This window comes from Salmo salar, chromosome 20 (genome assembly GCF_965601325.2).
Source record: "Salmo salar chromosome 20, fSalSal1, whole genome shotgun sequence".
Classification (NCBI taxonomy): domain Eukaryota; kingdom Metazoa; phylum Chordata; class Actinopteri; order Salmoniformes; family Salmonidae; genus Salmo; species Salmo salar.
The window spans coordinates 91932817-91959222 of record NC_138310.1 but is presented as its reverse complement, the minus strand read 5'-3'; the positions used below and the strand labels follow the sequence as shown (position 1 = coordinate 91959222).

At 47.5% G+C, this 26406-nt stretch overlaps 1 protein-coding gene across 5 annotated transcripts in view; it reads right to left on the bottom strand.

The window, feature by feature from the left end:
* The window catches only part of fndc3a (fibronectin type III domain containing 3A), a 199304-nt gene that overhangs the window by 46183 nt on the left and 126715 nt on the right, over positions 1–26406 (bottom strand). For all 5 annotated transcript variants that reach the window (XM_082966821.1, XM_082966820.1, XM_082966819.1 and 2 more), the window contains 5 exons: positions 25475–25561; positions 12986–13124; positions 11638–11706; positions 5966–6084; positions 2453–2558 (listed from right to left, as the gene is read on the bottom strand). In XM_082966821.1, the coding sequence (XP_082822947.1) occupies positions 2453–2558; positions 5966–6084; positions 11638–11706; positions 12986–13124; positions 25475–25561 (520 nt within the window). The remainder of the gene's footprint in view (positions 1–2452; positions 2559–5965; positions 6085–11637; positions 11707–12985; positions 13125–25474; positions 25562–26406) is intronic.

Genomic DNA, 26406 nt, shown 5'->3' with positions numbered 1-26406 from the left:
TAGGTCTGCATGGTGACAGAGGGGTGGCTAGTGTAGGTCTGGCATGGTGACAGAGGGGTGGCTAGTGTAGGTCTGGCATGGTGACAGAGGGGTGGCTAGTGTAGGTCTGGCATGGTGACAGACGCTGGTGGCTAGTGTAGGTCTGGCATGGTGACAGAGTGGTGGCTAGTGTAGGTCTGGCATGGTGATAGAGTGGTGGTCGTAGGTCTGGCATCGGTGACAGAGGGCGTGGCTAGTGTAGGTCTGGCATGGTGACAGACGCTGGTGCGTAGTGCTAGGTTGGCATGGTGACAGAGTGGTGGTAGTGCTAGGTTGGCATGGTGGTAGTGTAGGTTGGCATGGTGACAGAGTCGGTGGTAGTGTAGGTTGGCATGGTGATAGAGTGGTGGTAGTGTAGGTTGGCCATGGTGACAGAGGGGTGGTAGTGTAGGTTGGCATGGTGACAGAGTGGTGGTAGTGTAGGTTGGCATGGTGACAGAGTGGTGGTAGTGTAGGTTGGCATGGTGACAGAGTGGTGGTAGTGTAGGTTGGCATGGTGATAGAGTGGTGGTAGTGTAGGTTGGCATGGTGATAGAGTGGTGGTGTAGGTTGGCATGGTGACAGAGGGGTGGTAGTGTAGGTTGGCATGGTGACAGAGTGGTGGTAGTGTAGGTTGGCATGGTGACAGAGTGGTGGTAGTGTAGGTTGGCATGGTGACAGAGTGGTGGTAGTGTAGGTTGGCATGGTGACAGAGTGGTGGTAGTGTAGGTTGGCATGGTGACAGAGTGGTGGTAGTGTAGGTTGGCATGGTGACAGAGTGGTGGTAGTGTAGGTTGGCATGGTGACAGAGTGGTGGTAGTGTAGGTTGGCATGGTGACAGAGTGGTGGTAGTGTAGGTTGGCATGGTGACTAGAGTGGTGGTAGTGTAGGTTGGCATGGTGACAGAGGGGTGGTAGTGTAGGTTGGCATGGTGACAGAGTGGTGGTAGTGTAGGTTGGCATGGTGACAGAGTGGTGGTAGTGTAGGTTGGCATGGTGACGGAGTGGTGGTAGTGTAGGTTGGCATGGTGACAGAGTGGTGGTAGTGTAGGTTGGCATGGTGACGGATGGTGGTAGTGTAGGTTGGCATGGTGACAGAGTGGTGGTAGTGTAGGTTGGCATGGTGACAGAGTGGTGGTAGTGTAGGTTGGCATGGTGACAGAGTGGTGGTAGTGTAGGTTGGCATGGTGACAGAGTGGTGGTAGTGTAGGTTGGCATGGTGATAGAGTGGTGGTGTAGGTTGGCATGGTGACAGAGGGGTGGTAGTGTAGGTTGGCATGGTGACAGAGTGGTGGTAGTGTAGGTTGGCATGGTGACAGAGTGGTGGTAGTGTAGGTTGGCATGGTGACAGAGTGGTGGTAGTGTAGGTTGGCATGGTGACAGAGTGGTGGTAGTGTAGGTTGGCATGGTGATAGAGTGGTGGTAGTGTAGGTTGGCATGGTGATAGAGTGGTGGTGTAGGTTGGCATGGTGACAGAGGGGTGGTGTAGGTTGGCATGGTGACAGAGGGGTGGTAGTGTAGGTTGGCATGGTGACAGAGTGGTGGTAGTGTAGGTTGGCATGGTGACAGAGTGGTGGTAGTGTAGGTTGGCATGGTGACAGAGTGGTGGTAGTGTAGGTTGGCATGGTGACAGAGTGGTGGTAGTGTAGGTTGGCATGGTGACAGAGTGGTGGTAGTGTAGGTTGGCATGGTGACAGAGTGGTGGTAGTGTAGGTTGGCATGGTGACGGAGTGGTGGTAGTGTAGGTTGGCATGGTGACGGATTGGTGGTAGTGTAGGTTGGCATGGTGACGGAGTGGTGGTAGTGTAGGTTGGCATGGTGATGGAGTGGTGGTAGTTAAGGTTGGCATGGTGATAGAGTGGTGGTAGTGTAGGTTGGCATGGTGACAGAGTGGTGGTAGTGTAGGCTGGCATGGTGATGGAGTGGTGGTAGTTAAGGTTGGCATGGTGATAGAGTGGTGGTTAAGGTTGGCATTGTGATAGAGTGGTGGTAGTGTAGGTTGGCATGGTGACAGAGTGGTGGTAGTGTAGGTTGGCATGGTGACAGAGGGGTGGTTAAGGTTGGCATGGTGATAGAGTGGTGGTAGTGTAGGTTGGCATGGTGACAGAGTGGTGGTAGTGTAGGTTGGCATGGTGACAGAGTGGTGGTAGTGTAGGTTGGCATGGTGACAGAGGGGTGGTTAAGGTTGGCATGGTGATAGAGTGGTGGTAGTGTAGGTTGGCATGGTGACAGAGTGGTGGTAGTGTAGGTTGGCATGGTGACAGAGTGGTGGTAGTGTAGGTTGGCATGGTGATGGAGTGGTGGTAGTGTAGGTTGGCATGGTGATAGAGTGGTGGTTAAGGTTGGCATGGTGATAGAGTGGTGGTAGTGTAGGTTGGCATGGTGACAGAGTGGTGGTAGTGTAGGTTGGCAGGGGGGATGGCAGAGTGACTCACCCCAGCGCAGCTGCAACTCTCTGGCCTTGGGCTTGCCCACCACGCGGGGCGGCTGGCACTGCCCTGGGGGCACCGCGGGAGTCTGGACCTGCAGAGTCTCTGACAGCTGGAACACAACAACAACATGTACAACTGATGAAAAACAATGAGTACAGTATCTATTGATAATGTGGGACTACACGGCATATTACTGCCATGCTGATCTACAGTATCTATTGATAATGTAGGACTACACGGCATATTACTGCCATGCTGATCTGCTGTATCTGATCTACAGTATTTATTGATAATGTAGGACTACACGGCATATTACTGCCATGCTGATCTGCTGTATCTGATCTACAGTATCTATTGATAATGTAGGACTACACGGCATATTACTGCCATGCTGATCTGCAGTATCTGATCTACAGTATCTATTGATAATGTAGGACTACACGGCATATTACTGCCATGCTGATCTGCTGTATCTGATCTACAGTATCTATTGATAATGTAGGACTACACGGCATATTACTGCCATGCTGATCTGCAGTGTCTGATCTACAGTATCTATTGATAATGTAGGACTACACGGCATATTACTGCCATGCTGATCTGCTGTATCTGATCTACAGTATCTATTGATAATGTAGGACTACACGGCATATTACTGCCATGCTGATCTGCAGTGTCTGATCTACAGTATCTATTGATAATGTAGGACTACACGGCATATTACTGCCATGCTGATCTGCTGTGCGTTTAACAGTAACAGTTAAATCTCCATTTCTGTGACAGAGAAGAGACAGCCACCCAACATGTGAGTGTTCTGTCACGTTACTCTGCATCCCATCCCATCCCCCCCCCCAAATAAAATACTTCACCAAAACAAAAGCGTGTCATCATGAGTCATGTTTCTCTGAGTCTCTCTGAGCCGTCGTGAATAAGAGTCATTAACATCATAAACCAGCTGATCTGGCTAATTAATAATTAGCTGATCTTCCTACGCCATGCGACGAGGGTTAACTGATTACAGCCCTCTGTCTTGTACGTACATATGACATGGATCCCAAATGGCACCCTATTCCATATATAGTGCACTACTTTAGGACCAGGGCTGGCACCCTATTCCCTATATAGTGTATTACTTTAGACCAGGGCTGGCACCCTATTCCTTATATAGTGCACTACTTTAGGACCAGGGCTGGCACCCTATTCCCTATATAGTGCACTACTTTAGACCAGAGCCATATGGGCTAGAACAGAGTCCTAAATAGTGCACTATATAGGGAACAGTGTTCCATTTGGAACGGAGTCGTGAAGAAGATCATAAATAACCTCCAAATGAGAAAACAGATGAACGAAATTCTCCTATTAGAGGCGGCCCAGAAATAGACGGCTTGGACATGACTGGAATACCACTCCTAGAGCCATTCATCACATCGTGACTGGAATACCACTCCTAGAGCCATTCATCACATCGTGACTGGAATACTACTCCTAGAACCATTCATCACATCACTACTGGAATACTGGAATACTACTCCTAGAGCCATTCATCACATCGTGACTGGAATACCACTCCTAGAACCATTCATCACATCGTGACTGGAATACTACTCCTAGAGCCATTCATCACATCACGACTGGAATACCACTCCTATTGCCATTCATCACATCGTGACTGGAATACAATTCCTAGAGCCATTCATCACATCACTACTGGAATACTACTCCTAGAGCCATTCATCACATCACTACTGGAATACCACTCCTAGAGTCATTCATCACATCACTACTGGAATACTACTCCTAGAGCCATTCATCACATCGAGACTGGAATACTACTCCTAGAGCCATTCATCACATCACTAGTGGAATACCACTCCTAGAGCCATTCATCACATCACTACTGGAATACTACTCCTAGAGCCATTCATCACATCGTGACTGGAATACCACTCCTAGAGCCATTCATCACATCACTACTGGAATACTACTCCTAGAGCCATTCATCACATCACTACTGGAATACTGGAATACCACTCCTAGAGCCATTCATCACATCACTACTGGAATACTGGAATACTACTCCTAGAACCATTCATCACATCGTGACTGGAATACTACTCCTAGAGCCATTCATCACATCACGACTGGAATACCACTCCTAGAGCCATTCATCACATCGTGACTGGAATACCACTCCTAGAGCCATTCATCACATCACTACTGGAATACTACTCCTAGAGCCATTCATCACATCACTACTGGAATACCACTCCTAGAGCCATTCATCACATCACTACTGGAATACCACTCCTAGAGCCATTCATCACATCGTGACTGGAATACTACTCCTAGAGCCATTCATCACATCACTACTGGAATACTACTCCTAGAGCCATTCATCACATCACTACTGGAATACTGGAATACTACTCCTAGAACCATTCATCACATCGTGACTGGAATACTACTCCTAGAGCCATTCATCACATCACGACTGGAATACTACTCCTAGAGCCATTCATCACATCGTGACTGGAATACCACTCCTATTGCCATTCATCACATCGTGACTGGAATACCACTCCTAGAGCCATTCATCACATCATGACTGGAATACTACTCCTAGAGCCATTCATCACATCACTACTGGAATACCACTCCTAGAGCCATTCATCACATCACTACTGGAATACCACTCCTAGAGCCATTCATCACATCACTACTGGAATACTACTCCGAGAGCCATTCATCACATCGAGACTGGAATACTACTCCTAGAGCCATTCATCACATCACTACTGGAATATTACTCCTAGAGCCATTCATCACATCACTAGTGGAATACTACTCCTAGAGCCATTCATCACATCACTACTGGAATACTACTCCTAGAGCCATTCATCACATCGTGACTGGAATACTACTCCTAGAGCCATTCATCACATCACTAGTGGAATACTACTCCTAGAGCCATTCATCACATCACTACTGGAATACTACTCCTAGAGCCATTCATCACATCACTAGTGGAATACTACTCCTAGAGCCATTCATCACATCACTAGTGGAATACTACTCCTAGAGCCATTCATCACATCACTAGTGGAATACTACTCCTAGAGCCATTCATCACATCGCGACTGGAATACTACTCCTAGAGCCATTCATCACATCGCGACTGGAATACTACTCCTAGAGCCATCATTATGAAGCAGAGGAACTGATGACACACAGCTGAGAGAGAGACATGGAAATAGAACGGTAGAGAGAGAGAGAGAGAGATGGAAATAGAAAGATATACATAAAGAGCCATGCAAATAGAAAGCTCTAGAAATGGAGCTGTTCGTTATATCATGAGTGACAAAGATATAACGGTGAGAAACATCGCGGACAGGGAGAAAGACAAGACTGGTCTAAAGCTCTCATGGCTACGCGGACTGTGTGTATTGTTCGCTCCAGTACATGCAGAGGTGTGTGTGTGTGTGTGTGTGTGTGTGTGGTGCAGTAAGGGTGACTCACTGGGCTTTGCCCCCCCTCACTCATGCAGTAAACTCTGGTCTGGTAGGAGTGGCCTGGCTTCAGCCCCTCACACACATGTTCCATGGCTGGACCACTGTACGCCAGCTCCCATGACACGCCTAGAGGGGGACAGACACACAGACACACAGACAGACACACAGACACACAGACACACAGACAGACAGACAGACAGACAGACAGAGAGAGAGAGAGACATGAACACACACTACTAAGCTGTCTTGTTCTTGGTTATGTTAAATACAGAGCTTTCAGGAAGTAGTCATGCAGTAGCCGTTGAATTAATCCTAATTTGATTGTGTTACAGCCTGAATTCAAAATGGATTAAATATGTTTCTTTTCTTCTCACTCATCTAGACACAATACCGTATAAGGACAAAGTGAAAAAATGGTTTTAGAAATGTTTGTAAAATGCATTGGAAATGAAATCCAGAAATATCTCATTTACATAAGTACTCAAACCCCAGAGTCAATACATGTTAGAATCCTCATTGCCAGTGATTACAGCTGTGAGTCATTCTGGGTAAATGTCTAAGAGCTTTCCACATTTGGATTGTACAATATTTGTCCATTATTCTTTTATAAATTCTTCAAGATCTGTTAAATTGGTTGTTGATCATTGCTAGACAGCCATTTTGAAGTCTTGCCATAGATTTTCAAGTAGATTTAAGTCAAAAATGTAACTCGGCCACTCAGGAACATTCATTGTCTTCTTTGTAAGAAACTCCAGTGTAGATTTGGCCTTGTGTTTTAGGTTATTGTCCTGCTGAAAGGTGAATTCATCTCCCAGTGTCTGGTGGAAAGCAGACTGAACCAGGTTTTCCTCTAGGATTTTGTCTGTGCTTAGCTCCATTCCATTTATTTTGTATCCTGAAAAACTCCACAGTCCTTAACGACTACAAGCATACCCCATAACACGATGCAGCTACCATCCTGCTTGAAAATATGAAGAGTAGTACACTGTGTTGTGTTTGTCCCAAACAGGCTTCCTTCTTTTCACTCTGTCATTTAGGTTAGTATTGTGGAGTAACTACAATGTTGTTGATCCATCCTCAGTTTTCTCCTATCGCAGCCATTAAACTCTGTAACTGTTTTAAAGTGACTGTTGGCCTCATGGTGAAATCCCTGAGTGGTTTCCTTCCTCTCTGGCAACTGAGTTAGGAAGGACGCCTGTATCTTTGTAGTGACTGGGTGTATCGATACACCATCCATAGTGTAATTAATAACTTCACCATGCTCAAAGGGATATTCAATATCTGCTTTTTTATTTTTACCCATCTACCAACAAGTGCCCTTCTTTGCGAGGCACTGGGAAACCTCCCTGGTCTTTGTGGTTGAATCTGTGTTTAAAGTTCACTGCTCGACTGAGGGACCTCACAGATAATTATATGTGTGGGGGTACAGAGATGAGGTAGTCATTCAAAAATCATGTTAAACACTATTATTGAATACAGAGTCCAAACAATTTATTATGTGACTTGTTAAGCACATGTTTACTCCTGGACTTATTTAGGCTTGACCTAACAAAGGAGTTGAATACTTATTGACTGAAGACATTTCAGCTTTTCATTAATACATTTGTAACTATTTCTAAAGACGTAATTTCACTTTTACATTATGTGGTATTGTGTGTAGGCCAGGGACACAAAATCTCAATATAATCAATTTTACATTCAGGCTGTAAGACAACAAAATGTGGAAAAAGTCAATGGGTGTGAATACTTTCTGAAGGGACTGTATCTTGAAAACTACTGTGGGTTGATAAAAAGCACTATACAAATAGAAAGGATTACTGTTCTCAAGGAACTTTCTCTGGCGTTAAGGCTGGGTAACAGGAAAACTCTCTCTGGCGTTAAGGCTGGGTAACAGGAAAGCTCTCTCTGGGGTTAAGGCTGGTAACAGGAAAACTCTCTCTGGCGTTAAGGCTGGGTAAAAGGAAAGCTCTCTCTGGGGTTAAGGCTGGTAAAAGGAAAGCTCTCTCTGGCGTTAAGGCTGGGTAACAGGAAAGCTCTCTCTGGGGTTAAGGCTGGGTAACAGGAAAGCTCTCTCTGGCGTTAAGGCTGGGTAAGAGGAAAGCTCTCTCTGGGGTTAAGGCTGGGTAACAGGAAAGCTCTCTCTGGGGTTAAGGCTGGGTAACAGGAAAGCTCTCTCTGGGGTTAAGGCTGGGTAACAGGAAAGCTCTCTCTGGCGTTAAGGCTGGGTAACAGGAAAGCTCTCTCTGGCGTTAAGGCTGGGTAACAGGAAAGCTCTCTCTGGGGTTAAGGCTGGGTAACAGGAAAGCTCTCTCTGGGGTTAAGGCTGGGTAACAGGAAAGCTCTCTCTGGGGTTAAGGCTGGGTAACAGGAAAGCTCTCTCTGGGGTTAAGGCTGGGTAACAGGAAAGCTCTCTCTGGGGTTAAGGCTGGGTAACAGGAAAGCTCTCTCTGGGGTTAAGGCTGGGTAACAGGAAAGCTCTCTCTGGCGTTAAGGCTGGGTAAGAGGAAAGCTCTCTCTGGGGTTAAGGCTGGGTAAAAGGAAAGCTCTCTCTGGCGTTAAGGCTGGGTAACAGGAAAGCTCTCTCTGGCGTTAAGGCTGGGTAAAAGGAAAGCTCTCTCTGGGGTTAAGGCTGGGTAAAAGGAAAGCTCTCTCTGGCGTTAAGGCTGGGTAAAAGGAAAGCTCTCTCTGGGGTTAAGGCTGGGTAAAAGGAAAGCTCTCTCTGGCGTTAAGGCTGGGTAAGAGGAAAGCTCTCTCTGGGGTTAAGGCTGGGTAACAGGAAAGCTCTCTCTGGCGTTAAGGCTGGGTAACAGGAAAGCTCTCTCTGGGGTTAAGGCTGGGTAACTGGAAAGCTCTCTCTGGGGTTAAGGCTGGGTAAAAGGAAAGCTCTCTCTGGGGTTAAGGCTGGGTAACAGGAAAGCTCTCTCTGGGGTTAAGGCTGGGTAACAGGAAAGCTCTCTCTGGGGTTAAGGCTGGGTAACAGGAAAGCTCTCTCTGGCGTTAAGGCTGGGTAAGAGGAAAGCTCTCTCTGGGGTTAAGGCTGGGTAACAGGAAAGCTCTCTCTGGGGTTAAGGCTGGGTAACAGGAAAGCTCTCTCTGGGGTTAAGGCTGGGTAACAGGAAAGCTCTCTCTGGCGTTAAGGCTGGGTAAGAGGAAAGCTCTCTCTGGGGTTAAGGCTGGGTAACAGGAAAGCTCTCTCTGGGGTTAAGGCTGGGTAACAGGAAAGCTCTCTCTGGGGTTAAGGCTGGGTAACAGGAAAGCTCTCTCTGGGGTTAAGGCTGGGTAAGAGGAAAGCTCTCTCTGGCGTTAAGGCTGGGTAACAGGAAAGCTCTCTCTGGCGTTAAGGCTGGGTAAGAGGAAAGCTCTCTCTGGGGTTAAGGCTGGGTAACAGGAAAGCTCTCTCTGGGGTTAAGGCTGGGTAACAGGAAAGCTCTCTCTGGGGTTAAGGCTGGGTAACAGGAAAGCTCTCTCTGGGGTTAAGGCTGGGTAACAGGAAAGCTCTCTCTGGGGTTAAGGCTGGGTAAGAGGAAAGCTCTCTCTGGGGTTAAGGCTGGGTAACAGGAAAGCTCTCTCTGGCGTTAAGGCTGGGTAACAGGAAAGCTCTCTCTGGGGTTAAGGCTGGGTAACAGGAAAGCTCTCTCTGGGGTTAAGGCTGGGTAAGAGGAAAGCTCTCTCTGGCGTTAAGGCTGGGTAACAGGAAAGCTCTCTCTGGGGTTAAGGCTGGGTAACAGGAAAGCTCTCTCTGGCGTTAAGGCTGGGTAACAGGAAAGCTCTCTCTGGGGTTAAGGCTGGGTAAGAGGAAAGCTCTCTCTGGGGTTAAGGCTGGGTAACAGGAAAGCTCTCTCTGGGGTTAAGGCTGGGTAACAGGAAAGCTCTCTCTGGGGTTAAGGCTGGGTAACAGGAAAGCTCTCTCTGGCGTTAAGGCTGGGTAACAGGAAAGCTCTCTCTGGCGTTAAGGCTGGGTAACAGGAAAGCTCTCTCTGGCGTTAAGGCTGGGTAACAGGAAAGCTCTCTCTGGCGTTAAGGCTGGGTAACAGGAAAGCTCTCTCTGGGGTTAAGGCTGGGTAACAGGAAAGCTCTCTCTGGGGTTAAGGCTGGGTAACAGGAAAGCTCTCTCTGGGGTTAAGGCTGGGTAACAGGAAAGCTCTCTCTGGGGTTAAGGCTGGGTAACAGGAAAGCTCTCTCTGGCGTTAAGGCTGGGTAACAGGAAAGCTCTCTCTGGCGTTAAGGCTGGGTAACAGGAAAGCTCTCTCTGGCGTTAAGGCTGGGTAACAGGAAAGCTCTCTCTGGCGTTAAGGCTGGGTAACAGGAAAGCTCTCTCTGGGGTTAAGGCTGGGTAACAGGAAAGCTCTCTCTGGCGTTAAGGCTGGGTAACAGGAAAGCTCTCTCTGGGGTTAAGGCTGGGTAACAGGAAAACTCTCTCTGGGGTTAAGGCTGGGTAACAGGAAAGCTCTTGATGTTTTTTTTTAAAAATTGTATCTTTATTTAACGAGGCAATTCAGTTAAGAACAAATTCTTATTTACAATGACGGCCTACCGGGGAACAGTGGGTTAACTGCCTTGTTCAGGGGCAGAACGACGGGGATTCGATCTAGCAACCTTTTGGTTACTAGTCCAACGCTCAAACCACTAGGCTACCTGCTGGTTACTAGTCCAACGCTCTAACCACTAGACTACCTGCCTGCTCTAACCACTAGGCTACCTGCCTGCTCTAACCACTAGGCTACCTGCCTCTAACCACTAGGCTACCTGCCGCCCCTCCACTCTAACCACCAGGCTACCTGCTGTAACCACTAGGCTACCTGCTCTAACCACTAGGTTACCTGCCTGCTCTAACCACTAGGCTACCTGCTCTAACCACTAGGCTACCTGCCACCCCTCCACTCTAACCACTAGGCTACCTGCCGTCCCTCCACTCTAACCACTAGGCTACCTGCCGCCCCTCCACTCTAACCACTAGGCTACCTGCCGTCCCTCCACTCTAACCACTAGGCTACCTGCCGTCCCTCCACTCTAACCACTAGGCTACCTGCCGTCCCTCCACTCTAACCACTAGGCTACCTGCCGTCCCTCCACTCTAACCACTAGGCTACCTGCCGCCCCTCCACTCTAACCACCAGGCTACCTGCTGTAACCACTAGGCTACCTGCTCTAACCACTAGGTTACCTGCCTCCTCTAACCACTAGGCTACCTGCTCTAACCACTAGGCTACCTGCCACCCCTCCACTCTAACCACTAGGCTACCTGCCGTCCCTCCACTCTAACCACTAGGCTACCTGCCGTCCCTCCACTCTAACCACTAGGCTACCTGCCGCCCCTCCACTCTAACCACTAGGCTACCTGCCGCCCCTCCACTCTAACCACTAGGCTACCTGCCGCCCCTCCACTCTAACCACTAGGCTACCTGCCGCCCCTCCACTCTAACCACTAGGCTACCTGCCGCCCCTCCACTCTAACCACTAGGCTACCTGCCGCCCCTCCACTCTAACCACTAGGCTACCTGCCGCCCCTCCACTCTAACCACTAGGCTACCTGCCGCCCCTCCATTCTAACCACTAGGCTACCTGCCGCCCCTCCACTCTAACCACTAGGCTACCTGCTGTAACCACTAGGCTACCTGCCTCCTCAATGTAAAAAGGGATTTATAAAATAAATGTGATTGATTTGCAGTTGAGACTTACCGCTTAGTCCCTCAGATATCTCCACCACGTATTTGGTCACTTCTGCCCCTCCATCATCTTTCGGAGGTTCTAGAGAGAGAATAAAACACGATTCTTTAGGAGGTTCTAGAGAGAATACAACTAGATTCTTTAGGAGGTTCTAGAGAGAGAATACAACTAGATTCTTTAGGAGGTTCTAGAGAGAATATAACTAGATTGTTTAGGAGGTTCTAGAGAGAGAATAAAACACGATTCTTTAGGAGGTTCTAGAGAGAGAATACAACTAGATTCTTTAGGAGGTTCTAGAGAGAGAATAAAACAATATTCTTTAGGAGGTTCTAGAGAGAATACAACTATTACTTCTTGTTCTGGATCAATGTCTCTGTAGCTCTGTTAAAGAGTCATGAGCCAGCTAGCAATATTTATAGACAATATGTGCATCCCAAATGACACCACCATATTCCCTATATAATACACTACCTCTGACCAGGCCAGCACTCTTGATCACACCAAGGGTGGCCAGTAGTCTTGATCACACCAAGGGTGGCCAGTACTCTTGATCACACCAAGGGTGGCCAGTAGTCTTGATCACACCAAGGGTGGCCAGTAGTCTTGATCACACCAAGGGTGGCCAGTAGTCTTGATCACACCAAGGGTGGCCAGTAGTCTTGATCACACCAAGGGTGGCCAGTACTCTTGATCACACCAAGGGTGGCCAGTAGTCTTGATCACACCAAGGGTGGCCAGCAGTCTTGATCACACCAAGGGTGGCCAGTAGTCTTGATCACACCAAGGGTGGCCAGTACTCTTGATCACACCAAGGGTGGCCAGTAGTCTTGATCACACCAAGGGTGGCCAGCAGTCTTGATCACACCAAGGGTGGCCAGTACTCTTGATCACAACAAGGGTGGCCAGTAGTCTTGATCACACCAAGGGTGGCCAGTACTCTTGATCACACCAAGGGTGGCCAGCAGTCTTGATCACACCAAGGGTGGCCAGTACTCTTGATCACACCAAGGGTGGCCAGTAGTCTTGATCACACCAAGGGTGGCCAGCAGTCTTGATCACACCAAGGGTGGCCAGTAGTCTTGATCACACCAAGGGTGGCCAGTAGGCTTGATCACACCAAGGGTGGCCAGTAGTCTTGATCACACCAAGGGTGGCCAGTAGGCTTGATCACACCAAGGGTGGCCAGTAGTCTTGATCACACCAAGGGTGGTCAGTGTTATCAACAGACATGAAAACAAACAAAGCTCTGGTAGCACAGATGTATCGGTGAGAGGGATTTTGATCGGTATCACCATTGCGAGCAGATCATATTTCTTTGTGTGTGTTTGAGACGATGATGATTGTGTATGCGTCTACTCACCCCATGCCAGTCTGAAGGAGTTGGGCAGCACCCTGCCTCTGATGACGGGTCTACATGGTCCTCCTGGTCTGTCTGGACAGGTAGTGAACTCTGCCACCTGACTGGGGTTACTCTTCCCCTCAGTGTTGTAGGCCGCCACCTGCAGGACGGGAGGAGATACTGCAGCAGTCAGGAATCACAATTATAGAAAAGGAAAAACTATATATATATATATATATATATATATATATATAAATAAATAACACATTCCTCATCCAGGCCTTCATTGAAAGTATTACTAGGGTCAGAAAAATAAGTATTTCTATTGTCACAATATCACTCATCAAGAGACACTCAGGAATCTCATCTATTTGTCCAGCAGCCAAATTCCAACTCTCGCCTGCGCTCACTTGACTGTGTTTTGTTGATTGGCCTGTACAGAGCTAGGGGGGAAAAAGCACTCCAGTTCTCTGCCCCTTTCGCTTGGAACTGAAATTACAGGAGGTCGTCCCTTTAAATGAGTATATAGCAAGGGAAAACACAATGATGGAAAATTAAGTGGCGGGGGGGGGGGGGGGGCTGTCAAAATATTGACCCCTAGTTGCACCACACTTTCCCCAAACCATCTTGCTGCTCAATGTGTAAATGTTCAAATCAAACCAAACTTATGTCACATGCCCCAAATACAAATCGTGAAATGCTTACTTACAAGCACTTAACCACAACAGTTAAGAAAATATTTACTAAACAAACTAAAGTAAAAAAATTAACATAGGGACTATGGTGGTCTGCTTGAAACGTATTCCAGACTTCGTCAGGGAAAGGTTGAAAACGTAATTGAAGACATTTGCCAATTGGTCCGTGTATGCTCTGAGTACAGGTCCTGGTAATCCGTCTGGCCCTGTGGCCTGGTGAATGTTGACCTGTTTAAAGGTCTTACTCACATTGGCTACGCAGAGCGTTATCACACAGTTGTCCGGAACAGCTGGTGCTCTCATGCATGCTTCAGTGTTGCTTTCCTCGGAGTGAGCACAAAAGGCATTTAACCCGTCTAGTAGGCTCGCGTCACTAGGCAGCTCGCGGCTGGGTTATTGACAGCACCAGCTGTTATTGACAAACACACCACCCCTAGTCTTCCCGGAGGTAGCTGTTCTGTCGATGCACGGAAAACCCAGCCAACTGTATATTATTCATGTCGTCGTTCAGCCACGACTCAGTTAAAAATAAGATATTGCTGTATTTAATGTCCCGTTGGTAGGATAGTCTCGAACAGAGCTCATCCAGTTTATTATCCAGGGATTGCACAATGGCCAATAGGATGGATGGTAAAGGCGGGTTACCCACAAGCCGATGAATTGTCACAAGGCACCCGTATCTTCGTCTCCTCTTCACCACATGAGACATATAGATTTGCATTAGTATATGCATCATGTCCCAATGCAAAGTTAAAACTCACTTTCTATATTTTTTGCGAGTTATTACATAAAACCGATCAGCATTCCGTAGTCATGTCAGAAAATGTTTTCCAAGGGTGTAATATAATATGGAGAACACGGCAAGCCAGCCTTGTATGTAAACCTCAACAGAAATAACTTCAAATGCATCACTTAATTAAACCAAATTGTTTGCACTCATGACTACTGGCTTCAACTTAATTTTCAGACAACTTAAAAGCAAATACTTTATTTATGGTTACGAATCAACTTTCAAGGTTGCTAGCCAATTAGCCTGCTAACTTTAAATTAACACTGCGTGAGTCAGCCAGTTGCTATCAACACCTAGCTTACAGCTACATTAAAGTAAAACACCGTTTTGGAAATGCATAATGCCATCTAACCAGTTATCAAAGAATGTTAGCTACACTGAACAAAAATAAATGCAACAACTTTAAAGATTTTACTGAGTTACAGTTCATATAAGGAAATCAGTCAATTGAAAAACATTCATTAGGCCCTAATCTATGGATTTCATATGACTGGGAATACAGATATGCATATGTTGGACACAGATAAATAAAAATTAAAAAACAGGTAGGGGCGTGGATCAGAAAACCAGTCAATATCTGGTGATACCACCTTTTGCCTCATGAAGCATGATATTTCCACCGCATAAAGTTGATCATTGCTGTTGATTGTGGCCTGTGGAATGTTGTCCCGCTGCTCTACAATGGATGTGTGAAGTTGCTGGATATTGGCGGGAACTGGAACAGACTGTCGTTTACACCAATCCAGAGCATCCCAAACATGCTCAGTGGGTGACATGTCTGATGAGTATGCAGGCCATGGAAGAACAGGGACATTTTCAGCATCCAGGAATTGTGTACAGATCCTTACGTCATGGGGCCGTGCATTATCATGCTGAAACATGAGGTGATGGAGGCGGACAAATGGCACGACAATGGGCCTAAGGAGCTTGTCAAGGTATCTCTGTGCATTCAAATTGCCATCAATAAATACAATTGTGTTCGTTGTCCGTAGCTTATGCCGGGCCCATACCATAACCCCACCGCCAGCCACCATGGGGCACTCAGTTCACAATGCTTAAGTCAGTTACGACGACAAACCGCAGTCAAGTCAAGAACCTGGTGAGGACGACGAGCACGCAGATGAGCTTCCCTGAGACAGTTTCTGATGGTTTGTGCAGAAATTCTTCGGTTATGCAAACCTACAGTTTCATCAGCTGTCCAGGTGGCTGGTCTCAAAAGTCCTGGTTACACGTGATCTTCGGTTGTGAGACAAGCTGGACGTAGTGCGAACGGCCCAGTACATCACCAGGGCCAAGCTTCCTGCCACCCAGGACCTATATACTAGGCGGTGTCAGAGGAAGGCCCTAAAAATACCAGAGCGCCAAGTCTAGGTCCAAGAGGCTTCTAAACAGCTTCTAACCCCAAGCCATAAGATTCCAGAACATCTAATCAAATGGCTACCCAGACTATTTGCATTACCCCCCCCCTTTCTACACTGCTGCTACTCTCTGTTATCTATGCATAGTCACTTTAATAACTCTACCTATGTGTACATATTACCTTGACTAACCAGTGCCCCCGCACATTCACTCTATACCGGTGCCCCCTGTATATAACCCCGCTATTGTTATTTAATACTGCTCTTTAATTATTTGTTATTCTTATCGCTTACTTTTTGAAGGTATTTTCTTAAAACTGCATTGTTGGTTAAGGGTTTGTAAGTAAGCTTTTACTGAAAGGTCTACACCTGTTCTATTCAGGCCATGTGACAAATACAATTTCATTTGTGAAGGGGGGGGGGGGGGGGGGGGGGGCAGAGAGCAAGTAGCAAGTACAGATAAACCACTTCAAATCTTTTTGGCTTTATAACGAAGAACAAACAGCTAAAACATATACATGATCAACTACAAATCTTAGAATCAACTATTAAAGACTAGCAAAACCCACTGGATTATCCAATTACATTGAATGAACCATAGGATAAAATACAAACCCTCCAACCCAAAAAGGGTGTGGGGTGTTAATGGTATCCTCAATGAAATGATAAAACATACAGACCATAAATTCAAATTGGCTATTCTTAAACTCCAACATTACCCGCAGCTCTGACATCTTCCCCAATATTTGGAACCAAGGCCTGATCACCCCAATCCACTACCGGCTAAACGGCCACTTCCCGCCACTTTGCAACACTAAAGATGTGACCGCTACCGCCACCTAGCAATGCAAAAGACCTGGTTGCTACCTCCACCTAGCGACGCAAAAGACCTGGTCGCAACCGCCACCTAGCAACGGTAAAGATCTGGTTGCTACCTCCACCTAGCGACGCTAAAGATCTGGTTGCTACCACCACCTAGCGACGCTAAAGATATGGTTGCTACCGCCACCTAGCAACGCTAAAGATATGGTTGCTACCGCCACCTAGCGACGCTAAAGATATGGTTGCTACCACTACCTAGCAACGCTAAAGATATGGTCGCAACTGCCACCTAGCAACGCTAAAGAGCTGGTCACTACCGCCACCTAGCGTCGTTAAAGTGTTGGTGGTATCCTAAATGAAATGATAATACAGACCACAAATTCCAATTGGCTATTCTTAAACTCCAACATTACCTGCAGCTCTGACATCTTCCCCAAATATTTTGAACCAAGGCCTGATCACCCCAATCCACAAAAGTGGAGACAAATTTGACTCCAACAATTACGATGACATCTGCATCAACAGCAATGTTGGAAAAATCCAGCAGTATTAAAAGCAGACTCCAACATTTCCTCAGTGAAAACAATGTCCTGAGCAAATTTGCTACCTACCAAAATACCGTACGACAGACCACGTATACACCCTGCACACCCTTACTGACAAACAAAACAAAACATCTTCTCATGCTTTGTTGATAAAACATTTTTTTTTTAAACTTCACCCAATTTGGCATGAAGGTCTGCTATACAAATGGATGAAAAGCGGTGTTGGGGGGGGAAACGGATAAGACATGATAAAATAAATGTACACAAACAACAAGTGTTTGGTTAAAATGGGCAATAAACACACATATTTCTTTCCCCATGGCCGTGGGGAGAGACAGGGATGCAGTTTGAGCCCGACTCTCTTCAACATATACACAGAGTATACCAAACATGAGGAATACTTTCCTAATATTGAATTGTGATTTAACAGGTGACATCAATAAAGGATCATACCTTCCACCTGGGTTCACCTGGAAAGAGCAGGTGTTCTATATGTTTTGTATACTCAGTGTATATCAATGAATTGGCAGCACACGGCCTCACCCTATTGGACTCAGAAATCAAACGTCTACTGTTTGCAGATGATCTGGTGCTTCAGTCGCCAACCAAGGAGTTTCTACAGCAGCACCTAGATCTTCTACACAGATTATGCACAGTAGCCAGGACAACAGTAGCCAGGACAACAGTAGCCAGGACAACAGTAGCCAGGACAACAAATACAAATTATATCTAGACACCGTTGCCCTTGAATACACAAATAATTATATCTACCTCAGCCTAAACATTAACACCACTGGTAACTTCCACAAGGCTGTGAAGGATCTGAGAGACAAGGCAAGAAGGGCATTCAATGCCATCAACAACAAAAAAAACATTAAACTCGACATTCCTATTAGGATCTGTCTAAAAATAAAAATACTTGAATCAGTTATAGAACCCATTGTCCTCCACGGTTGTGAGGTCTGGGGGTCCACTCACCAACCAACAAAATGGAACAAACAACCCAATTGAGACCGCATGCAGAATTCTGCTAAAATATACTTTATATAGAATACAAAAACCCAAACAGTGCATGCATAGCAGAATTAACACTATAACCGCTAGTTATCTACATCCAGAAAAGAGCTGTTCAATTCTACAAGCACCTACAAAGAAGCATTTCTCACACACTCCACCATAAGAGATTAACCTAGAGAAGAGAGCCCTCAGCCAGCTGGTCCTGGGGCTCTGTTCACAAACAGACCCCGCAGAGCCCCAGGAAAGCAACACAATTAGACCCAACCAAATCATGAGAAAGCAAAAAGATAACTATTTGACAGAGGAAAGAACCAATAAAAAAAAAAACAGTGCAAATTTCAATGCTATCTGGCCCTAAACAGAGAGAACACGGTGGCAGAATACCTGACCACTGTGACTGAACCAAAATGAAGAAAATCCTTTGTACAGACTCCGTGAGCATAGCCCATGCTATTGAAAAAGGCCACCATAGCTTGTCTTCTCTCGAGAGCCAGGTCTGCCTATGCGCACACTGCGTACAAAATGAGGTGGAAACTGAGCTGCACTTCCTAACTTCCTGCCAAATGTATGACCATATTAGACGGATATTTCCCACAGATCACAAAAGACCAAAGAATTTCTAAACAAATCAAACATTATTTTGCACATTGTCGTCACTGTGATTTTGTGTAATAATATTTACTGTTAAATTCAAATCGTTTTTTTTTTGTGATGTTGTTTCGTGTCTTCTCACTTTTGTTTATTTCAATTGAATCGGGAAACGTAAACAAGTTTCCCGTGCCAATGAAGCCCTTTGAACTGAACGGACGGAGAGAGAAAGAGAGAGAGCGTAGGGAGCAGAGAGACAGAGGGAGGGAAAAGTGTGCTGAAAAGTGATTCGATTCAGCCTGTATTCGACCGTGATGATTTTAACTGGATTTACATCAACCCCCGTTTGCATCGTGAGAAAACATTTGCTCAGCTACCAAAAATGGGCTGCTTGACGCCTTCCAATCCGAGTTCACAATAAAGACCAATTTACCATTTCCCACAATGCTTACCTAATTAGCCACTGATTGGTCTACCGATGTGTGGGATTGTGGAACAGGTCCTGTTACCCTGAGAGTCAGCATCTGTCCCAAATAGAACCATTTTCCTTAAATAGTACACTACTTTAGACCAAGGCCCATAGGGCTCTGACCAATAGTAATGCACTATATAGGGAATAGGGTGCCATTTGGGAAACATTGCAGTGGGAGGGGAGACTAGCCTAATATCATTAGATCCCTGCAGTCATATGAGTCATAGAGCGCTGTGTGCCAATCACCCTCCTCTCCTCGTCCTCCCCGAGACAGGAAAACACTGATCCCTGGTCTAATTAACCCTGAAGATCAAACAGCAGTGATCAGACACACAACGGGGCTCTACTTCTCTCCCTCTCTCCCTGGTTCCTCTCTCCCTCTCTCTTTGGTTCCTCTCTCCCTCTCTCCCACTCTCCCTGGTTCCTCTCTCCCTCTCTCTTTGGTTCCTCTCTCCCACTCTCCCACTCTCTTGGTTCCTCTCTCCCTCTCTCTTTGGTTCCTCTCTCCCTCTCTCTTTGGTTCCTCTCTCCCACTCTCTTTGGTTCCTCTCTCCCACTCTCTTTGGTTCCTCTCTCCCACTCTCTTTGGTTCCTCTCTCCCTCTCTCCCTCTCTCCCTGGTTCCTCTCTCCCTCTCTCTTTGGTTCCTCTCTCCCTCTCTCCACTCTCTTTGGTTCCTCTCTCCCTCTCTCCCACTCTCTTTGGTTCCTCTCTCCCTCTCTCTTTGGTTCCTCTCTCCCTCTCTCTTTGGTTCCTCTCTCCCTCTCTCCCACTCTCTTTGGTTCCTCTCTCCCTCTCTCCCTCTCTCTTTGGTTCCTCTCTCCCTCTCTCCCTCTCTCTTTGGTTCCTCTCTCCCTCTCTCCCACTCTCTTTGGTTCCTCTCTCCCTCTCTCCCTCTCTCTTTGGTTCCTCTCTCCCTCTCTCCCACTCTCTTTGGTTCCTCTCTCCCTCTCTCCCACTCTCTTTGGTTCCTCTCTCCCTCTCTCCCTCTCTCTTTGGTTCCTCTCTCCCTCTCTCCCTCTCTCTTTGGTTCCTCTCTCCCTCTCTCCCACTCTCCCTGGTTCCTCTCTCCCTCTCTCTTTGGTTCCTCTCTCCCTCTCTCCCACTCTCTTTGGTTCCTCTCTCCCTCTCTCCCACTCTCCCTGGTTCCTCTCTCCGACTCTCTTTGGTTCCTCTCTCCCACTCTCTTTGGTTCCTCTCTCCCACTCTCTTTGGTTCCTCTCTCCCACTCTCTTTGGTTCCTCTCTCCCTCTCTCTTTGGTTCCTCTCTCCCTCTCTCCCACTCTCTTTGGTTCCTCTCTCCCACTCTCTCTGGTTCCTCTCTCCCACTCTCCCTGGTTCCTCTCTCCCACTCTCCCTGGTTCCTCTCTCCCACTCTCCCTGGTTCCTCTCTCCCACTCTCCCTGGTTCCTCTCTCCCACTCTCCCTGGTTCCTCTCTCCCACTCTCCCTGGTTCCTCTCTCCCACTCTCTTTGGTTCCTCTCTCCCACTCTCTTTGGTTCCTCTCTCCCACTCTCCCTGGTTCCTCTCTCCCACTCTCCTGGTTCCTCTCTCCCACTCTCTCTGGTCCCTCTCTCCCACTCTCTTGGTTCCTCTCTCCCTCTCTCTTTGGTTCCTCTCTCCCTCTCTCCCACTCTCTTTGGTTCCTCTCTCCCTCTCTCCCTCTCTCTTTGGTTCCTCTCTCCCTCTCTCCCTCTCTCTTTGGTTCCTCTCTCCCTCTCTCCCACTCTCTTTGGTTCCTCTCTCCCTCTCTCCCTCTCTCTTTGGTTCCTCTCTCCCTCTCTCCCTCTCTCTTTGGTTCCTCTCTCCCTCTCTCCCACTCTCTTTGGTTCCTCTCTCCCTCTCTCCCTCTCTCTTTGGTTCCTCTCTCCCTCTCTCCCTCTCTCTTTGGTTCCTCTCTCCCTCTCTCCCACTCTCCCTGGTTCCTCTCTCCCTCTCTCTTTGGTTCCTCTCTCCCTCTCTCCCACTCTCTTTGGTTCCTCTCTCCCTCTCTCCCACTCTCCCTGGTTCCTCTCTCCGACTCTCTTTGGTTCCTCTCTCCACTCTCTTTGGTTCCTCTCTCCCACTCTCTTTGGTTCCTCTCTCCCTCTCTCTTTGGTTCCTCTCTCCCTCTCTCCCTCTCTCTTTGGTTCCTCTCTCCCTCTCTCCCTCTCTCTTTGTTTCCTCTCTCCCTCTCTCCCACTCTCCCTGGTTCCTCTCTCCCTCTCTCTTTGGTTCCTCTCTCCCTCTCTCCCACTCTCTTTGGTTCCTCTCTCCCTCTCTCCCACTCTCCCTGGTTCCTCTCTCCGACTCTCTTTGGTTCCTCTCTCCCACTCTCCCTGGTTCCTCTCTCCCTCTCTCTTTGGTTCCTCTCTCCCTCTCTCCCACTCTCTTTGGTTCCTCTCTCCCACTCTCTTTGGTTCCTCTCTCCCACTCTCCCTGGTTCCTCTCTCCCACTCTCTTTGGTTCCTCTCTCCCACTCTCCCTGGTTCCTCTCTCCCACTCTCCCTGGTTCCTCTCTCCCACTCTCCCTGGTTCCTCTCTCCCACTCTCCCTGGTTCCTCTCTCCCACTCTCCCTGGTTCCTCTCTCCCACTCTCCCTGGTTCCTCTCTCCCACTCTCCCTGGTTCCTCTCTCCCACTCTCCCTGGTTCCTCTCTCCCACTCTCCCTGGTTCCTCTCTCCCACTCTCCCTGGTTCCTCTCTCCCACTCTCTTTGGTTCCTCTCTCCCACTCTCCCTGGTTCCTCTCTCCCACTCTCCCTGGTTCCTCTCTCCCACTCTCCCTGGTTCCTCTCTCCCACTCTCCCTGGTTCCTCTCTCCCACTCTCCCTGGTTCCTCTCTCCCACTCTCTTTGGTTCCTCTCTCCCTCTCTCCCACTCTCTTTGGTTCCTCTCTCCCACTCTCTCTGGGTCCTCTCTCCCTCTCTCTTGGTTCCTCTCTCCCTCTCTCCCACTCTCTTTGGTTCCTCTCTCCCTCTCTCCCTCTCTCTTTGGTTCCTCTCTCCCACTCTCTTTCGACATCTCCCTGGTTCCTCTCTCCCACTCTCCCTGGTTCCTCTCTCCCACTCTCCCTGGTTCCTCTCTCCCACTCTCCCTGGTTCCTCTCTCCCACTCTCCCTGGTTCCTCTCTCCCACTCTCCCTGGTTCCTCTCTCCCTCTCTCCCTCTCTCTTTGGTTCCTCTCTCCCACTCTCTTTCGACATCTCCCTGGTTCCTCTCTCCCACTCTCCCTGGTTCCTCTCTCCCACTCTCCCTGGTTCCTCTCTCCCACTCTCTTTGGTTCCTCTCTCCCACTCTCTTTGGTTCCTCTCTCTTTGGTTCCTCTCTCCCACTCTCTTTGGTTCCTCTCTCCCACTCTCCCTGGTTCCTCTCTCCCACTCTCCCTGGTTCCTCTCTCCCACTCTCTTTGGTTCCTCTCTCCCACTCTCCCTGGTTCCTCTCTCCCACTCTCCCTGGTTCCTCTCTCCCACTCTCCCTGGTTCCTCTCTCCCACTCTCTCTGGTTCCTCTCTCCCACTCTCCCTGGTTCCTCTCTCCCACTCTCCCCATCTCTTTCAACATCTCTTTGGTTCCTCTCTCTGTCTCGGCGTCTTTCCCCCCGTTTCTCTCCGTCTCTCTCCTCTTACCCTCAATCACTCACTTCTGTCTTTCTATCTCGCGCTCAGTATGACTCCATAGATTGTATTACTAGACTGTATTAGTTGTTTGACTATTACTGTATCAGCTGTATGACTCTATAGACTGTATCAGCTGTATGACTCTATAGACTGTATCAGCTGTATGACTCTATAGACTGTATCAGCTGTATCAGCTGTATGACTCTATAGACTATCAGATGTATCAGCTGTATGACTCTATAGACTGTATCAGCTGTATGACTCTATAGACTGTATCAGCTGTATGACTCTATAGACTGTATCAGCTGTATCAGCTGTATGACTCTATAGACTGTATCAGCTGTATGACTCTATAGACTGTATCAGCTGTATGACGCTATGGACTGTATCAGCTGTATGACTCTATAGACTGTATCAGCTGTATGACTCTATAGACTGTATCAGCTGTATGACTCTATAGTACTGTATCAGCTGTATGACTCTATAGACTGTATCAGCTGTATGACTCTATAGACTGTATCAGCTGTATCAGCTGTATGACTCTATAGACTGTATCAGCTGTATCAGCTGTATGACTCTATAGACTGGTCAGCTGTATGACTCTATAGACTGCGTCAGCTGTATGACTCTATAGACTGCGTCAGCTGTATGACTCTATAGACTGCGTCAGCTGTATGACTCTATAGACTGCATCAGCTGTATGACTCTATAGACTGTATCAGCTGTATGACTCTATAGACTGTATCAGCTGTATCAGCTGTATGACTCTATAGACTGTATCAGCTGTATGACTCTATAGACTGTATCAGCTGTATGACTCTATAGACTCTATAGACTGTATCAGCTGTATGACTCTATAGACTGTATCAGCTGTATGACTCTATAGACTCGCTGATCAGCTGTATGACTCTATAGACTGTATCAGCTGTATCAGCTGTATGACTCTATAGACTGTATCAGCTGTATCAGCTGTATGACTCTATAGACTGATCAGCTGTATGACTCTATAGACTGCTAGCTGTATGACTCTATAGACTGCGTCAGCTGTATGACTCTATAGACTGTGTCAGCTGTATGACTCTATAGACTGCGTCAGCTGTATGACTCTATAGACTGCGTCAGCTGTATGACTCTATAGACTGCGTCAGCTGTATGACTCTATAGACTGCGTCAGCTGTATGACTCTATAGACTGCGTCAGCTGTATGACTCTATAGACTGTATCAGCTGTATGACTCTATAGACTGCGTCAGCTGTATCAGCTGTATGACTCTATAGACTGCGTCAGCTGTATGACTCTATAGACTGCGTCAGCTGTATGACTCTATAGACTGCGTCAGCTGTATGACTCTATAGACTGCGTCAGCTGTATGACTCTATAGACTGCGTCAGCTGTATGACTCTATAGACTGCGTCAGCTGTATGACTCTATAGACTGTGTCAGCTGTATGACTCTATAGACTGTATCAGCTGTATCAGCTGTATGACTCTATAGACTGCGTCAGCTGTATGACTCTATAGACTGTGTCAGCTGTATGACTCTATAGACTCGTATGAGACTGTATCAGCTGTATGACTCTATCGACTGTATCAGCTGCGTCAGCTGTATGACTCTATAGACTGCGTCAGCTGTATGACTCTATAGACTGCGTCAGCTGTATGACTCTATAGACTGCGTCAGCTGTATGACTCTATAGACTGCGTCAGCTGTATGACTCTATAGACTGCATCAGCTGTATGACTCTATAGACTGCGTCAGCTGTATGACTCTATAGACTGCGTCAGCTGTATGACTCTATAGACTGCGTCAGCTGTATGACTCTATAGACTGCGTCAGCTGTATGACTCTATAGACTGCGTCAGCTGTATGACTCTATAGACTGCGTCAGCTGTATGACTCTATAGACTGCGTCAGCTGTATGACTCTATAGACTGCGTCAGCTGTATGACTCTATAGACTGCATCAGCTGTATGACTCTATAGACTGCATCAGCTGTATGACTCTATAGACTGCATCAGCTGTATGACTCTATAGACTGCATCAGCTGTATGACTCTATAGACTGCATCAGCTGTATGACTCTATAGACTGCGTCAGCTGTATGACTCTATAGACTGCGTCAGCTGTATGACTCTATAGACTGCGTCAGCTGTATGACTCTATAGACTGCGTCAGCTGTATGACTCTATAGACTGCGTCAGCTGTATGACTCTATAGACTGTATCAGCTGTATGACTCTATAGACTGTATCAGCTGTATGACTGCTAGCTGTATGACTCTATAGACTGTATCAGCTGTATGACTCTATAGACTGCATCAGCTGTATGACTCTATAGACTGTATCGGCTGTATGACTCTATAGACTGCATCAGCTGTATGACTCTATAGACTGTATCGGCTGTATGACTCTATAGACTCTATAGACTGTATCAGCTGTATGACTCTATAGACTGTATCGGCTGTATGACTCTATAGACTGCATCAGCTGTATGACTCTATAGACTGCATCAGCTGTATGACTCTATAGACCGCATCAGCTGTATGACTCTATAGACCGCATCAGCTGTATGACTCTATAGACCGCATCAGCTGTATGACTCTATAGACTGACTGGCCCCAGAGTGACTTACCCTGAACTTGTACTTGGTGCTCCTGTGCAGGTTCTTGACAGTGCAGGACAGCTCATCGCCATCATAGCTGGGTTGGAAGCCATAACCCTGGGGAGACAGAGGACACAGAGGGGGAGACAGAGGGGAGACAGAGGACACAGAGGGGGAGACAGAGGGGAGACAGAGGACACAGAGGGGGAGACAGGGGACCAGAGGGGGAGACAGAGGGGGACAGAGACACAGAGGGGAGACAGAGGACACAGAGGGGGAGACAGGGACACAGAGGGGGAGACAGAGGACACAGAGGGGGAGACAGAGGACACAGAGGGGAGACAGAGGACACAGAGGGGAGACAGGGGACACAGAGGGGGAGACAGAGGACACAGAGGGGGAGACAGAGGACACAGAGGGGAGACAGGGGACACAGAGGGGGAGACAGTGGACACAGAGGGGGAGACAGAGGACACAGAGGGGGAGACAGAGGACACAGAGGGGAGACAAAGACTAGCTGAGCACAAAGCAAGTCCATCTTAAAATACAAACACTGTCTGATACACACAGACACTTTTAGAGGAGAGAAACATTTAAAGGGACAAGAATAGAATTCAAGCCATGTCTCTTTATGGCAGAACAATTTCACGGTTTAGGGTAATGTTAGCTAGTGTCATATGACTGACTGACTGACCCGTACCTCGTCCTCATCAGTATGTAATGTCATATGACTGACTGACCCGTACCTCGTCCTCATCAGTATGTAATGTCATATGACTGACTGAGCCGTACCTCGTCCTCATCAGTATGTAATGTCATATGACTGACTGACCCGTACCTCGTCCTCATCAGTATGTAATGTCATATGACTGAGCCGTACCTCGTCCTCATCAGTATGTAATGTCATATGACTGACCCGTACCTCGTCCTCATCAGTATGTAATGTCATATGACTGATCGAC